General features: G+C 42.1%; 1 protein-coding gene across 3 annotated transcripts in view; it reads left to right on the top strand.

The window, feature by feature from the left end:
• ASH1L (ASH1 like histone lysine methyltransferase) overlaps positions 1-17045 on the top strand; it is a 239137-nt gene that overhangs the window by 209240 nt on the left and 12852 nt on the right. For all 3 annotated transcript variants that reach the window (XM_030186339.1, XM_030186340.1, XM_030186341.1), the window contains 9 exons: positions 3061-3115; positions 3214-3346; positions 4122-4370; positions 4941-5027; positions 5480-5570; positions 7507-7645; positions 11459-11631; positions 11905-12071; positions 13105-13145. In XM_030186339.1, coding sequence (XP_030042199.1) covers positions 3061-3115; positions 3214-3346; positions 4122-4370; positions 4941-5027; positions 5480-5570; positions 7507-7645; positions 11459-11631; positions 11905-12071; positions 13105-13145 — 1135 coding nt within the window. The remainder of the gene's footprint in view (positions 1-3060; positions 3116-3213; positions 3347-4121; positions 4371-4940; positions 5028-5479; positions 5571-7506; positions 7646-11458; positions 11632-11904; positions 12072-13104; positions 13146-17045) is intronic.

Below are 17045 nucleotides of genomic sequence, written 5' to 3' on the forward strand. Positions count from 1 at the left end.
AGAGGCCAGAGGGCAGGGACACACACACTCCCACATGCACACAGAACAAAACCTTGCTAGCCCCCGTTTCATTTGCATCAGAAACGGGGCTTTTTTACTAGTAATCTGATAAATCAAACCCTCTATCCTCCTCCCTGAACTGCAGCCACATCAGACTGATGCAAGGGCACTACCCCCAAATGCACAAATCTAGACACCACAGAGTCCAACACCCTAAACATCCCAGCTGGCTGTTAATTTTTCTCTCTAACTGCTTTCTTCCCCTTGTTTTGTACATTGCCTTGTTATCTCACTGAGGAAAGGCAATTCATCAAATATCAATAAACATAATGATAGAGATTATCAGAAACAAATATAACATCCTAGGAAGCCAGTTCATATAAACTGCATTAGCCTTACCTATCCAACTCACCACTCTCTTTCCTCATCTTCGAGCCTCTTTCTGCAGAGTCGCTAACAGAAGGACCAAATTCAGAGGATTCAAGTCTATGTTCCCAAGATTTCCTCTGCTTCTGATGCTGGGACATATCCTATGGAGAATTTCTTCTCACCCTTGCCAAGTCATTCTGGTGGCACCAGAGTGGCCTCGGAGGCCATGATTTGCAGATTTTATTTGTACAACCATTGACCAACCACTGAAACTTCCTGAGGAGGAAAGCACTATTAATCCAAGGCCCAGAAGTCATGGAAATCCATCTCTCCTTTGACATAGCTTGGCTCTTGAGAGATCACAACTCTCAAGGCTACTCAGAAAAAGTTATAGTTAACACTTCTTCACTCTAGAAAATCATCTACCTCAGTAGCATATACTAGTGTGTGGTGTTTTTTTCATTTCTTGGTATGCAGATCATTCATTCTCCCCCTTTACATACATAATTAACCACATTTTGATATTTCTTCAAGATGGTCTTCAAAAGGGGTTATCTATAAACTCCTTGAAAGTTCAGTTTGCCGCTTTTAGTCTGTTATGCAAGGTTAGAAGAGTCTTCCTTAGCTGGTCATTTTGATGATGATATTTTTTTGAAAGGAGCTAATCACATTAGACTGGAATCTAAATGTAGTACTCAGTGTAGTGAGGCTTCCTCCTTCTGAGCCTCTAAAAAAAAAATGGCGACGCTTAAGGATTTCTCTTAAGTTGGTATTTTTTTTATCTGTCTTCAGCACGTAGAGTTTGAGTTGCAAGCTCTCTTGTATGATTCTTTTCCTCCATATCACGGAGGCTGGAGTTTCAAATAGGAATGTACCATCTTTTGTTCAAATGTGGTCTCCCCTTTTCATCTGAATCAACTTGTTCTACCTTCATTTTAAAGGGAGAAAAGTGGCAACAAATTTTAAAGCTTTCATTTCTTGGAAGTCCATAGAATTCTTATCAGATACTTAGAAGTCACTAATGAGTTTAGAACTTCAGATAGGTTGTTCTGTTTGGAGGCTGCAGAAAGGGTCAAGCAACATTTAAGGCTAGTGTTTCTTGGTTGATCAAGGAAGCTATTTTGTCAACTTAAATTGTTAATCTCCTAAAGGTTTATGAGGCCTTTCCACTTGAGAAATTGCAACTTCATGGGCAGAGACATTTGTATAACTGCAACTTGGTCTTCACTGAATACATTTGCTAAGCACCATAGATTGGATGTATCTCCTACAGAAGAGGCTACATTTGGAGCACAAGTGCTTAAAAAGCAGAATTTCTTGCATCTTAAGGATTGTTTTGCTACATCCCACAGGTCTGGTGAAGATGATAGAGGTATAATTAGGTCTTGCCTGCTAATTTTGTTTCCTTGAGTCTCAGCAGACCAGTCTAGGTTCCCTCCCTATTCAGCTGACATGGTCATGGTTGGCAGTTTACTGTTTTCTTGCTGTTTCAGTTTTCCTTGTTCAACAGAGTTATATTAATGATTGTGAAAAAAGGAGTAAAGGAAGAAGAGGAATGTTAATCACAGTTGGCAGAGAGAATAAGAGTATTGGCTCCATTGCTTGGTTATACAAAATATTGAGGTTCTATGGGATGAAGCATAGGACCTTTTTATTATTATTATTATTATTACTACTACTGTTTAGCATTTCGATAGCGCTACAAGGCGTACGCAGCGCTGTACAAACATAGAAGAAAGACAGTCCCTGCTCAAAGAGCTTACAATCTAATAGACAAGAAATAAAGTAAGCAAATCAAATATTCCTCCATCGCTGGTAGATGGGCATAGAGCACAAGTTATGGACTGGTCTGATGAGACTAAAGAAAAGAAGACTAGCAAGTAAGACCTAATTTCTCCTTTCAATAACTTTTGCAGTGATAAAACTTCACTGGCTCCCTATCAGAGAACAAATCAACTTCAAGGTCCATACATTAATCCACAAGATTATCCATGGTGAATCTCCGGACTATATGCTCAATCTGATTGACCTTCCCACCAGAAACATGTCTGTAACTTCACGAACTTACCTCAACCTACATTACCCCAATTGCAAAGGACTCAAGTACAAAACCTATTATGGATCCAACTTCTCCTTCTTAGGCAGCCAACTCTGGAATTCCCTCCCCAGACCCATCCGATCAATCAGTGACTATCTACCCTTCCGGAAATCACTAAAAACCCATCTGTTCAAGCAAGCCTACCCTAATGACCCAGATTAATTCCTATGAACCCATCTACCTATCACATATCCAGGAGACAACGATAATGACCTAGACCACTTCTCCCACCTAATTTCCCTATGCTTATCCCATGTCCCATCCCCCTTCCGCCTCCTCTACCCCTCCTCCAATGCTCATCTACCCCTTGCTCATACCTCTCCTACTCCCTTCACTCTTGCCCATATCTTCCTACTTACTTCTTTTTGTTCTGATATACTTATTTTTTTCTTCATCGATACTCTGTAATCCTTGTTACTATGTAAGCCACATTGAACCTGCTCTGAGTGGGAAAGCGCGGGATACAAATGTAATAAATAGGTTTTTGGGTTTCTTTAAGGGTTGTCATAAATCCTCACTAGAGAACAGAAGCTGTTATGCAGCTATGAGTCCTAATTTAAAGTTAATCCATAATCCTTCTGTTTCACTTCCAGATTCCTCCAACCAAGCTCTTGCAGCTCCTCTTCTGAATCTTCCTCCCAAAAAAAAGTAAGACCCTTGTGTAGCTTCATCTTGTTGGGGATTTGTCATTCACTTGGGCTGAAGATGGGCATTAACACTGTCCTGTATCATCCCTTTGCTCTCAGAAATGCCGATTACTATGAAAAGATCTCTGACCCCTTGGACCTGGTCACTATTGAGAAACAGATCCTGACAGGATACTATAAAACAGTTGAGGCCTTTGATGCAGACATGTTAAAGGTTTTCAGGAATGCTGAGGTATGGCTTACGCTCTATTTTTCTGTAGTAGGGGATGTACATGGTTGTGTGTTATACTCTTTTACTGCGCCCTGTGTGTCATAGTCTCAAGTGCTGTGACATGATGATTTACTGTCCTGATCTTCTTTATGCCCTGGTAAATAATAAATGCATAATGTAATGGGAAAGCCCCCTCTCATTATCTACCTGACTGCACATGTTCAGAAGACATGTTAGGATTATACCCAAAGCATTTTTACTGAAGAAAGATTAATTATGAGTACCTGTAAGTGCGCCTTGTTTTTATATTCATTGTTAAGATGAATGGCTGAGTTGGCCTTAGGGGATTTGAACCGGTGAACACCAAATCTACCTAGATATTAGTGGCACACGTATGCAGCTTTGTAATTTAATGTCCTTGTGTGGAATAGGCTACAGCCATGTCTTCCAGGTCTGTATGATACAATGCAGAAACTTTGAAACACTCAACACTCCAGCCCTGACTGAAGGTAGACATATTGTCACTGGGAAAATAACAGCATTCGTTATGTCTATGGTAGTTGTGACCCCAGGCCTAACAGAAAAGGGATGTCCAAAAGTTGAATCTTGCAAAGTCATGCTATAAAACCTGAGAGCCACCTAAAAGACAGATGGCTGCACCATGGATCTTCAAGGACATCCCTACTGGGAATTTCTTATAACCAATTTATCTGGAATGAAAGAAAGAGCCTTTGCTGAAAGGATCCATGGCACGAGTGCTAGAGAACCTAATAATTCTTTTTTTGTTTGTATTCAGAAGTACTATGGCAGGAAGTCTCAGATTGGGCGGGATGTTTGTCGGCTGAGGAAATCTTATTACAACGCTCGGCATGAGGCCTCGGTTCAGATCGATGAAATCGTGGGGGAGACGGCCAGTGAGGCAGACAGCAGCGAGACCTCTCTGTGTGAAAAGGAAAGTGGGCATGAAAAGGAAGATGACGTGATTCGCTGTATCTGCGGGCTCTACAAGGACGAAGGGCTTATGATTCAGTGCGAGAAATGCATGGTGAGTGGACATATCAGTGCCCTGGATATCCAGTAGGGTGGAAACTACCATTGCAATCTGCTTCAAGCCTAGACAAATCGGACTGCTTTATATGAGCTGCTCTTAGTCTCTTGGTCTCTTGGTGTGGCCCCTTCTAGCCCATGCCAAGACTCCGAGTCCAAACATTGATACAAAAATTAGGAGGGACCCTTTAGATGAAACAAAATGGGGATACTCTCTGCAGCCCTGAGTCCAGCACCATGCTAATGACAAGCAATTGTAGCTGTCTCCTGTTTGTGAAAGGTAAGAACTGCTCTGACTGCCTGGACCAGGGAAAAGTCCCCTTCCAGTATTAGTCGCAGGAGCAATTCAGTTTTCCGTCCACCCCCATTTCTTAGTCATAACCTCCAGTATGCTGTCTTTCTCAGGCCCTTGTGGCTATGTGGATTTGAAGGCAGACAGCAAGGTCATTCTTTTCTTTTCAGCTGGATTGGGCATGTGGATCTAGAGTCTGTGTATGAGTGAACATGTTGTCCTACACATGGTGTAAAGGCAACTTTCTCTCTCTCTTACTCCGTCCTTTTTTTGCAGGTCTGGCAGCATTGTGATTGCATGGGTGTAACCTCGGACGTGGAGCACTACTTATGTGAGCTCTGTGACCCTCGACCTGTGGATAGGGTAAAGCTTTTATTGTCTTTAGGGCAAAGTATTATTAGTGCTTAATATGTTAAATGGTAGTGTGCCTTTTACTTCCCCCAAACTACAGAGCCAGTTTACTACAAAAAGTGGTTATTCATCCTGTCATATGGTAAGTGAGCAGGACTAAATAAATGTCCTGTCTTAAATAAAACTGCCATTTTGACCACCCCACCTGTGGGCAAGTGAAGGCAGTCCAGACATACATTGCAGTGAACTCCCAGCATTTCCCTTGGTAGGGAGAAGAGTTCACAGCTGGCACTGTGTTTGATTTTGTTTTGATATGATTTTGAATTCATTAGAATAATTTGATGTTTTTATGAAATGTGTATGGCTTACTCCTTCCTGTGCTCATCACTGCATTCAAACTCTGTTATGCTTCCCATGAAAAGCTCTCTCGTCTAGTTCTGACTGATTCTGATGCTCTCTTTTAGGAAGTTCCCATGATTCCACGACCCCACTATACCCAGCCTGGCTGTGTTTATTTCATCTGCCTCCTACGGGATGAGCTGCTCTTAAGACAAGGTCTGTCTGTATGCTTTCCATCCCTGTTATGCTAGAGGTCACAGATGATTGCATCAAGTCCTGATGCGCAAGTCTGCCTCTTGAAAGCTGTGGCCTTTTCTTTTTTGTTTACCAGAACATGTACTCATATAGCAGATTACCAAACCTTTGCATTTTAGATTTTCAACAGAGCCCCAGGAGAACTGGTGTTTGTTTCCTTAGGTTCAGACTTGTGTTTTCTTGATTGAAAGCTGGTTTTTCAAACCCTCATCTACAGATAAATAACTGGCATAGCTACTATGCTTTATTGGCAGAAAAGCCTTTGCAGCCTCCTAACTTGTGATGTACGTTGAGGTAGTTAGGAGCTGTCAAGGGCAGCAAAGCAGCAAGAATACTTAGTGACATAGATGAATGTAGATAAAAGACCTGTACCTGTATAGAAAATTGTACTTGTTAACTGCTGTATGCCTATGTGAAGGCCTCAGCAGTATATCTAATGTGCTAAATAAATAAAAATAGAAAAAACAATTGGCCAGTTATTCTGTCTGTACTGCAAGACTTTATCCCAGCTGCCAGCCAGAGAAGCCTGATTATCTTGGTATCATCTTCATTAAGGGAGAAATTTTATGAAGCTTTTTCCACGTGTAAATCCTGTTTTACTTGTGGGAAAAAGAGCGTTTGTATAATTATGCAGACTGGGCCAGATTCTTTAAATGGTGCTGATAAAAATTGAGCGCTCAACGCTATTCTATAAAGAGCACGTCAGAATGAACATTGAATAGCATTGAGTCCTGAATTCAGATCTCAACTTTGGGCATAAGGACTTGTGCCAGGTGAAACCTGGTATAAATCGTGGCGTGCAGATCCCCACTATTCTGAAACACAGTGTGCATCTATTGTGAATGCCCCTGACATGCCCCCTTTTAGTGGTGCACGAACCAATTTAGGCACCCATTGTTACAGAATTGCAGAATTAAATCGTAATTAGTGCAAATTAAGTGTGTGTTAGCTCCAATAATTAAATCATTATAGCCCCCCTGTGCCATCAGGATTTACCGCTTTTGTACGCAAAGCTATTGTAGTGGCTAAACAAGCAATACTCTCAGAATGGCTTACATACAACTACCCTACAGTATCGCAGTGGCGTGCGCGTATGACAACGTTACTGCAGGTAGAGAGGGTGGAGTGCGTTTCCAACTCACTTGGACTCCCTTTTGGAATACTCTGACTCCAACTGCCAGGAGTAGACTGTTAAACTTTTAGATATTGCCCTGTACCCTGCGTTATTATGTTCATTTGATGCCATAGCAAAGGAAAAGGGGGTGGGGGGGTGGGAGGGAAGGTTAAGTCCTATTTGTTGGGGTAGAAGTACTATGTGTTAGTTTAGCCACATGGGGGGAAAAATATCAGACGTTCATACATGATGATGTTAACTTTTCTTCTTAAGTTTTGAATAAAAATGATTGAAACACAAAAAAAAAACCAAAATCATTATAGCCCATTAACTCATTGCTTTGGGCACTGATCTGAGATCCATTTGGGCAACCTTTATAGAGTCCAGGGGACTGTGTGTAAGTGTTCCCAGGGGTCTAGTTTGGCTGGAGCGAGACAGAATTGCAGGGCATACATGTATTTTATAAAATACACAGGTACCCACCTACATCTTTGCAACAGATATAACACAGTTGTACATGTGAATTTACACACTTCTGGGGCTGTTTTATAAAAGATGCATAGGTTCCTATGTTGCCTTTATAAAATAGGTGCCTTTTTTCCAATGTGGACTTAGATGCCCTGTTATAAAATTACCCCTAAATAAATACATACATCTTTGGATAGGACCACCAACAGTCCTGTGCTTATAGTAACATGAAGTTAGGTAAACACCATGGTTCTGTTTCCCTCCCTCATTATCCTGAGGTTTCTGACATGAAGCCTCCCATCTGCTGGTTGACAGGTGATTGTGTGTACCTGATGAGGGACAGTCGGAGAACCCCAGATGGACACCCAGTGCGACAATCTTACCGGCTGCTTTCACATATCAACAGGGAGAAGTTGGACATCTTCCGTATTGAGAAGCTCTGGAAAAATGAAAAGTAGGTTAAGAAACCACTGTCCATTCATGTCCTGTGCCAGTTAGACAAACCTTGCACTTAATTTTAAGATGTTCCAGTTGATGGTAGAGAAATGTTCTTAGTCTTACAGTTTGAAAATGTGTGTGTGTTCTGCATTGCTTGCGTAAATTACCACTTTTTGATGTAATTTATCGTTTATGTCTATAGCTTGAGGAAATACATTCTAATTATATATTGTTTTGTTGCAAATATCCTGCATGTATCCAGATTCAGTCTGTATTCATTTAAGTCACTATCTTGTACTGTTTGGGTAGCCTTGTAGATAACTACATGATGTTAATGGCAAATATGGGATTGTGTCAAATACAAGGATCGAAATCAGCACAATCATCACAATGTATTTGGTCAATTAGAAGTAATAATAATAGGCAATCACATTTAGATTTTAGCTTGACGCAGGAACTATAAATTTCCTGTGATACCAGGCACTGGCACATTTCCTACTGGTTGGCCAGCATACCAAAAGCTATGACATCCAAATTTCGGTACTTGTACAGGAGAACTGAGTCAGCACAGTCATTCTTCATAAGGATCACCATTATCACCAATACTCTTCAACATGATGATGATTCCACTGGCACAGTCCTTATCCAATCGAGGCCTTAACCCGTTCATTTACGCAGATGATGTTACAATATACATCCCCATCAGACATGATCTGACAGAAATAACCAACAAAATCAACGATAGTCTGAACATCATGGACTCCTGGGCAAACTCATTCCAACTGAACACTGAAAAAACACATTGCCTCATCCTCTCCTCTCCATATAACAAATACAAACCCATAACCATAAATACTCCAGGACTTACCCTCCCTACCTCGGACAGTTTGAAAATACTCGGTGTCACACTGGATCGCAACCTTACCCTCGAGAGCCAAGTAAACTCTGTAACAAAGAAAATGTTCTATTCAATGTGGAAGCTCAAACGATTAAAACCTTTCTTCCCAAGAGCAACTTTTCGATACCTAATACAATCAATGGTCCTAAGCCTTGCAGATTATTGCAACAGAATCTACGCGTGCTGCAAAGAACAACAAATAAAAAAAACTCCAGACTGCCCAAAATACAGCAGCCAGGCTGATATTCAGCTAAACACGCTTCGAAAGTGCCAAACCCCTCTGAGAAAAGTTGCATTGGCTCCCAATCAAAGAACGGATCATCTTCAAAATCTGCACCTTAGTCCACAAAATCATGTACGGCGTAGTCCCAGGATACATGACAGACCTTATAGACTTACCAATAAGAAACAGTCAGATCGTCAAGATCCTACCTAAACCTACACTACCCAAATTGCAAAGGACTGAAATACAAAACAACTTACGCAGCCGGCTTCTTCTACATAAGTGCACCACTATGGAATGGGCTCCCGAAAGCTGTGAAAACAATCCATGACCACTTGAACTTCAGGAAATCACTAAAAACCTACCTCTTCAAAAAGGCCCACCGCAACGACCCCACGTAACCCTCTTCACCTACCAACACAGCATGACTATGATCGAATAGGACATCACGCAATCTTTATCCATTCCTACCCTCCACTTATACCTCATACGATCACTATACAACTTTGTATTTGTTATCCACCGACTGGGCAAACGCCTTTGATGGTACTATGTAAGCCACATTGAGCCTGCAAATAGGTGGGAAAATGAGGGGTACAAATGCAACAAATCTCTATAAATAAAAGGGACCACCAACGTTCTAAATGAAGCCTCCAGCCGGAAGTGTGAAGGGGGAGAGATATCCGGTTTCCCCATGTGTGTCTGCCCCGCCCTCTCTGTAACACAAACAGTTAATGAAGGAAAACACAGCAAAGCACGAAATCAAACCGCTCTCTCTGTAACAGTGAAGGACTCAGAGGGGGGAGGGGAGAGAGGGCAGAAGCCCTCACTATCTCTCTAACACAAACACAAAACAGCAGGAAACTTAACACTGAAGGACTCGACTCCGAGGGGGGAGGGGACAGACAGCACAGGGGAAGGGAGAGAGGGCAGGGACACACACACTCCCACATGCACACAGAAGAAAACCTTGCTAGCCCCCGTTTCATTTGCATCAGAAACTGAGCTTCTTTACTAGTAAATAAATAAAAAGGGCTGTTCGAGAGTAGAGAGATTGCATGAAGAGCAGGGTGCAGTTGGAGTACCATGATCTGGGTACTGCAGAAGAAGATGGAGACTGGTGATACAAAGGACAGGTCCTCAGTGGACCAAGGAAGACTACTCTCACAAGTAACATAGTAAACATAGTAAAGCTTAAGAGAATGGTAGGACAGATATTCACGTACAGTGAATTCATGCACTGTAAGAAGAAGATGCCTAGAACTAAGCTTGAGTACAAGGCAAGGAAGAAACCACTGCTGACAGCCAAAGAAAGGAAAAAGATGGTTGGCTTGGGCTGTGAAATATTTAAAGTGGAGGAAGGAAATGTAGGAGAAGGTCTTGTTCAGTGACGAAAGTACATTTTGGAAAATCAGAAAAGGCATATGTAAGACAATTTCCAGAGGAGGAATTCAAACCAGAGTGCCTTGACCTGTCAGTGAAGTGTCCCACAAAAGTGATAATCTGGTGTTGGAAGACTGCATATTGTGGAAAGGATGATGAATGCAAAGAAATATGTGAAAATCCTACAGAAATATATGTTGCCATCAGCTGAGCATTTATTTTTGAGTGATTACATCTTCCAGAACGACTCTGCTCCTCATCACAGGTCCAATAATGTTGTTGAATTGAAGAGCAACAAGGTGACAACAATTGACTGGCCTGCTCAGTCCCCAGATCTCAATCCCATTGGGAATCTGTGGCACAGTGTGTCATTGGAAATATCCAAATGACAGCCAGTGACAAAGTGAGCTCATAGAGTCACTTATTGAAGCCTGGAACAGGATTATCACACGTTACCACCTTGTGAACCTTATCTGATTGAAGCCAACTTATCCACAAGAGTAAAGGCTGATCAATCAAGTATTGAATATAATAAACAAAGCAGAAACAGTCATCCTCAGAGCTAAATGTAAAAGCAAAACTTAAGTAGATATTAAAAACATAGTGGTTACAATAAGGTAATATGTTCAATGCAACTGATCAATAATAATGTAGAAATTCACATTAGCAACCAGAAACATGTTCTATGCTTATAATTAGGGCTATAGGAGCATACGAACCAACTTTTCAAAATGATTGGAGGTGCTAAACCCAACAGAAATTACTCCTCCCTGGACATACTCATAGGGTTTGCTCAATATTGGGGGTGCTCAAGCACCCACAGCAGCCAACTTTTCAGAATGATTTGGGGGTATTAATCCCAACAGAAATTACCCCTCCCTGGACATACTCATAGAATTTATTCAATATTGGGGGTGCTGAAGCACTTGCAGAGCTGACTCCCATGTGTAGGAGTGCAAACAGTAGTATGTATTGTAAAGTGATGGTATATAATAACTCAGAATGAAAATTAGAACAAAACCATAAAATACACAGCTTGAAAATTTATTTTAAAGTGCTAAAAACGGATTTCATCCAAGTGACGTAGGACTCGAGAACAGCACTGTATATATAGTTGTACAATGATCAGAAGAAATCCGGTTTCCTCTGAGAGATTGTAATGTACAATGTAAGTAATCCATATTTTGCAGCCATAGTGAGGGTGCTGGTTTATCACAACAGAACTCTTTCTTTGCACACGTCATTGCGTACAGCTAACAGACTGACCCCAAGAAGTGCAACTCTTGAAAATGCTCTGTAGTCTTCCTGTCCCTTTCTATCCTCAGAGGAGAACGGTTTGCTTTTGGTCACCATTACTTCCGTCCGCACGAAACTCACCATTCACCATCCCGGAGATTTTATCATGATGAGCTTTTCCGAGTACCATTGTATGAGATCATCCCACTGGAAGCAGTCGTGGGTACCTGCTGTGTGCTTGACCTCTATACTTATTGTAAAGGTAAGAGCCATGGAGGTGCAGTCCCTAGTCGAAAATTTGAGACATGCTTAGAGCTGGTTATAATATCTATATGATGCTGGTATACTAAAATCTTTTTTCTGATAGCTTACACCCTTCCTTTTCTTTTATGATTTTTATATCTAAAAACACGACTGCTTTGTAAACGGGAGGGATGTGTACCACAAGCGTAAAAACAGGACAGATAGCAAAGAGCCTTAGAAAGAGTTTTTCTTTTTGTGTAGCTTTGTTTTTTAATCTTTTTTGGTGTAACAGGGAGGCCAAAAGGCGTGAAAGAACAGGATGTGTACATCTGTGATTACCGACTTGACAAATCAGCGCACCTTTTTTACAAAATTCACCGGAACCGGTACCCTGTCTGCACTAAACATTATGCCTTCGATCATTTTCCCAAGAAACTGACCCCGAAGAGGGACTTCTCAGTAAGCAAATCTTTTCTTTTTTTCTCACAGTCCTTTCTCTGTCATTCCATGATACATTTGTCTTCCAGCCAGATAGTGTAATATCTACAGAGACACCTTGCCTCCTTCAGCTGGATGTGGCAAAGAATATATATAACTCAAAGTTAAAAATCAATGTAGTGGAGAAAAGAGAAACAATATACAATTTTTCACCAAAGCTCTTTTCAAAATAAAGATAGCAAGCAGTATTTAAATATCCAACGTTGTTTAATGAAGTACAAAAAAATCCTCAGAACCTTTTCCTCCACTTCCGTATAACAGAAGAAAATTATGGGGGTCTGGTGGTGCTTTTAACCAGAAAATGCTACAATAAGCTGAGACAAATTAGCACCTTGACACAGCAATTTTGGGCAAAACTCTGGCCACAGTCGGTGTTTGTAACAGCTTAAGTTAAGTTTATCAGAGGGACTCTGGTCCTCAAAAACTCAAGCCTCAATAAATTGGTTAGCCTATAAGGTGTCACCTGCCTCTGACTATTTTGTTACACCAGACTAACACGGCTACCCCTTGAAGTTTTTATCTGTGTACGAATGTCTGGATAAAGTTGCTGCTTCAATATTGAATGAGTCACAAGGGTTAATAATGTGCAAGCAGAGAACTTAAGCATGACACATGTTACCTTCAACTTATAAAATCTGATTGAGGCAAACATCACTTGAAAACAGCATGCCAGATATCTTTGCCTTCCTTGCTGGTGGTAATTCCAGGCAGTGTGAAACTTTGAACCATGCTGTCATGGGTTAGTTTTGCACAGGAATGAACCTCATTCATAAGCTAGGGCAGGTTGAGCATGATCTCAGTCTCTCAAATTTACTGCTACCGCTCGGAGTGTGGTTACTTTCATGTACTCTATTTAATAGTAGTCTTTAGAGTAGACCATTTGTGTCTTCCCAGAAGATTTCTGGTCCCCCATCATATCCAGTTTTCAGGCCTAACATTTCACTTTTCCTCTAACTTTTTTTTATCTTTGATGCACAAACTTTTTATCTTTCAGCCACATTATGTGCCCGACAACTACAAGAGGAATGGAGGAAGGTGAGTTTTAGTGAAGAGCTGGTGGGCTGTGAAGAGGATATCAATCTTTTATATATAAACAGCTATATAGTATATGTGCATCAGAGCAATCGTATCAAATCATACATGTCACCAGAGCGTTGCATTGTGCCATGCCTCAAATAAAAACAGATTTATGGAGGGGGAATGAGGAAGTGGCAGTTTGAAACAGCCAAGGAATTAAAATAATTTGGCAGAAAGCCCTGCATAACACACTGGGTCTAGATGCCTGCTCTCAGGCCTACATCCAGAGTATGTGAACAAGACATTCTTCGTAGAAATAGAACAACTTCATCACAAACATACCTCAATTTACACCTCCCCAACTGCAAAGGTATCAAATACAAAACATACTATGCATCTAGTTTCTCCTTCCTGGGTAGTCAACTTTGGAATGCTCTCCCAAGACCTATCCGAGCAATTAACAACTATTTACCTTTCAGGAAAATATTAAAGTCCCATTTTTTCAAGCAAGCTTACTGTAATGGACCAATTTAATTCTACTAGCCCACCTACGATACTCCTGCTACGACGTCGACACTAACTTTGACCCCAATGACACATTTGACCTTATCCTCAGATCCCCTTATACTCAATCCCTTATCTTCCCCCCTCCATCCTTTTACCAATCTCCTTCCCTTTCACCTATCCTATCCTTGTCTACCTTCCCTATTCCAACTCATATATTCCAGGGCGCTGTTGCCACTGTGTTTTTTTTTTCTCAGTTCTTAATATTCTTTTCACATGTCCTTTGTAATGTTTTTTCACTATGTAAGTAGTTATGATCATCACAATTTATAATACTCTTCCTACATTTTCTTATTTTGCTTTATTTTCTACCATGTAAGATACTTTTTTTTACCACGTAAGCCGCTCTGAGCCTGCTGTATGTGGGAAAGCGCGGGGTACAAATGTAATAAATAAATAAGTAGAACTCAGCAGATTTTATATCATTAGCTGATATCCATTTTGAGAAAGAATGCATTGGGTGTATTAGACAAAAATGACTAAGTAACCACACAGGAAAATTATCTACCCTTTGAGGTACAGGTCAGATTACTGGATAAAATCAGTAGCAGTGTCAGCTTGTGATGTGAAATGTAAGTTGTTGTTCTTCATGTCTTAGCAATCACAAGAAGAGCTTGGCTTCTTATTAGTCTAAAACCAGTGTCATTTGCTTCGGTAATGATTGGAAGGGGAATGAAACATATGTTCCTTATCTCTCCAGACCAGTCCCAACAAATGGTGGTGCTCCCCTACTAGCAGATGGGTGGAGACTTAAGAACTACTGGATGTGTAACATCACCCCTATAAGGGTCCTGTGCAGCCCTGATCCAGCCAGTATTTCTCAGTCTTCCAGTGAGCTGTGCAGCCCATCCTCTGGACAGTAAGTCAAGGGTGCGCCAGGTTGACCCCTATTGGGAAAGAAAGGGGGGGGGGGGGGAATATATATAGATATATGTAGAGAGAGAGGAAAGAAAGAAAGTGATAAGATTTGTGAACTATTCAAAAAAAAAATAAAAAGTAGAGAAAGAGAACACAGGTCCAGCTCTTGTGGGCAGCAGGTTCATGCTGTGCATGTCAAGTCTTTGAGTCCCTAGTCCCTCCCCCACACCAGTCTCTGCTTTAGAACTGGCCCTCAGCTGGCCCCCTGGTTCACTTTGGGAGGGGTTCCTTGAGTGCCCCTAGATAGTAAAGTAGAAGGTCCTTAACCTACATAGCAACAAAAAAAAGTAGCTGAGAGTTCCAGGTGTAAATAATAGTGTGTTCCCACTAAATAATTAACTACTCTGACCTCGGATCTTCTCAGACTATTTTACACAGTCTGAGTACTTACAAGCTCCATAATCAGAAGGACACCCGGGATTCAGTGGATATAGGAACATAGTTTATTTAGCATCTTACCAAAGGCAATACAGGCAATTAGGCATTCATACCTGGGACACGGTGGAACAGCGCTTCGCAACACACCGCAGGTGCAGTCAGTCTTCTCTTTCCTGTCTTCTACCTTCTGCCCCTATATCCTAGCAGACTGCCTTTTTATACATTTCTTGTACCATTCATTCCTATGGACCCCCCACTTTCTCACCAGCAGCCTTTGCCCATTATCGGTTGATAACAATGACTTCACATGTTTCCAAGCTCTAAGTATCAACAAATGATGTGACATGCTTCCAAGTAATTAATGACTTCGCATGTCATTACGTTCCCTTCAGCCCCCCCCCCCCCCCCCCCCCCCCCCCCGGATGTTTCTGTGTGACCCACTGCTATCTACTTTTAGCCAAAACATCCTTGCCCATGTCTTCTTGCTAGTGCCATTCCAGCTGCTGTTTATAGAGCAGATTCCCCCTCCCTCTATCTGCTCGCAATTACCTCATTCAGCTTTCATTACAGTGAAATGTCTTATTATTTTTAGAGGCCTAGCTCTTAGCTGTAAGCCTGAGCCCTTGGCCTGTATTTCACTGAAAGCAAGTGACAGCATTTTTCTACACAGATCAGGTTGTCCTCTAGATCCAGAGATCTCAGTGTACTGGTGGGGGGTAATGGCTGTTGTGGCAGCAGTGGGAAGTACAGCAGGTCACTGCGCTAAGGCACTACCAGCAAGCATGTCAGCCCTAGCAGAGAAGATGCACCATTGCACAGCCTGTGGAGCCTACTGCATAGTGTCTCAAGCTGCTTGTGCCATCTTTGTGCTGATCCTGGGGCCTTCGGGTGGAAATCCTAAGGCAGTCAAGGTGATACCAGAGCAATCTGAGGTAGAGGGCAGAAGTACAAGGAATGCTGGCAAGGCCCATTTGGTGGGAACTTCTGCCATTTTGAAGTCCTTCAAGTCGCCACAAGTATTCTCACGCGGCAGGACTTGTGGGGAATCAGGACCACCATTTTCCCCAGAGTTCGTCTTGTCCTCCTCCAGGCTGCCTGCTTGAAGAAGGGCTTCCTTCTCCCTATGCAGACTGAGCCTTCTGGGCCTGAGTGATGGAAGGGTCTTCGGGGGCAAAGAAGCGCCGCTTAGGTGATTGTTCTTTAAATCAGGAGGACCTAGATTCTGTGGGCTTGGAGGCTCTAGGATCCCTTAAGTGCGATGCCTTGGGACAGGAGGAGCTGTGGGGGGTAGACGTTAATGAGTTGGAGTCGGAGGTTCCTCTGGGTGAAGATCTTCTGTAGTGTACATTTACAGTAGGCCAGAGCTTCTCTTCCTTATGGTGCAGGTTCTTCAAATCCTTAACTTGACAGGCACTGGTGCCCAGAAAAGGAGATCCGCTCCTGGCAGTGATGCATAAGCTGATTTAAGACCTTTCCACTCCATGAGGATCTTGCTGGGATGGTGGATGCTCAGTGGCACTCCCCCAGCGCAAGTCTGAGGATCAGCAGGGCCATGTCCTTGAAAGACTAGGAGAGGCTTCATTTGCCCAAGGTCATGGTAGTGACCAAGAAGATGGTGATTCCTGTTTAAGAAGGTGCCGCATGATCCTCAGGACCACAGGAAGGGGAGGCCCTTTTGAAGAGATCCTTTGAGGTGTCTGCTTTGGCCTTGCAGGCAGCCATTTGCAGTAACTATGTCACAGGAGGCTGCTTTTGGTGGGCAAAATGGCTGCCCAATCATCCTGGAGCTGACTCTGAAGGGGTCTTGCAAAATGTGATTAATCTGGAGCTGCATACTGTCTTTCTCACAGATGTAATATATTTATTTATTTGTTACATTTCTATCCCACATTTTCCCACCTATTTGCAGGCTCAGTGTGGCTTACATAGTACAGTAGAGACAATCGCCAATACCGGTATGAACAAATACAAAGTGAGGTTATGGCAGAGTAATGATCAAGTGTGATAGGCATATTGGGGGTTGTAAGGAAGAAGGGTTAGGTTATGTCCAATGCGAAC

Source organism: Microcaecilia unicolor, chromosome 14 (assembly GCF_901765095.1).
Source record: "Microcaecilia unicolor chromosome 14, aMicUni1.1, whole genome shotgun sequence".
Classification (NCBI taxonomy): Eukaryota; Metazoa; Chordata; class Amphibia; order Gymnophiona; family Siphonopidae; genus Microcaecilia; species Microcaecilia unicolor.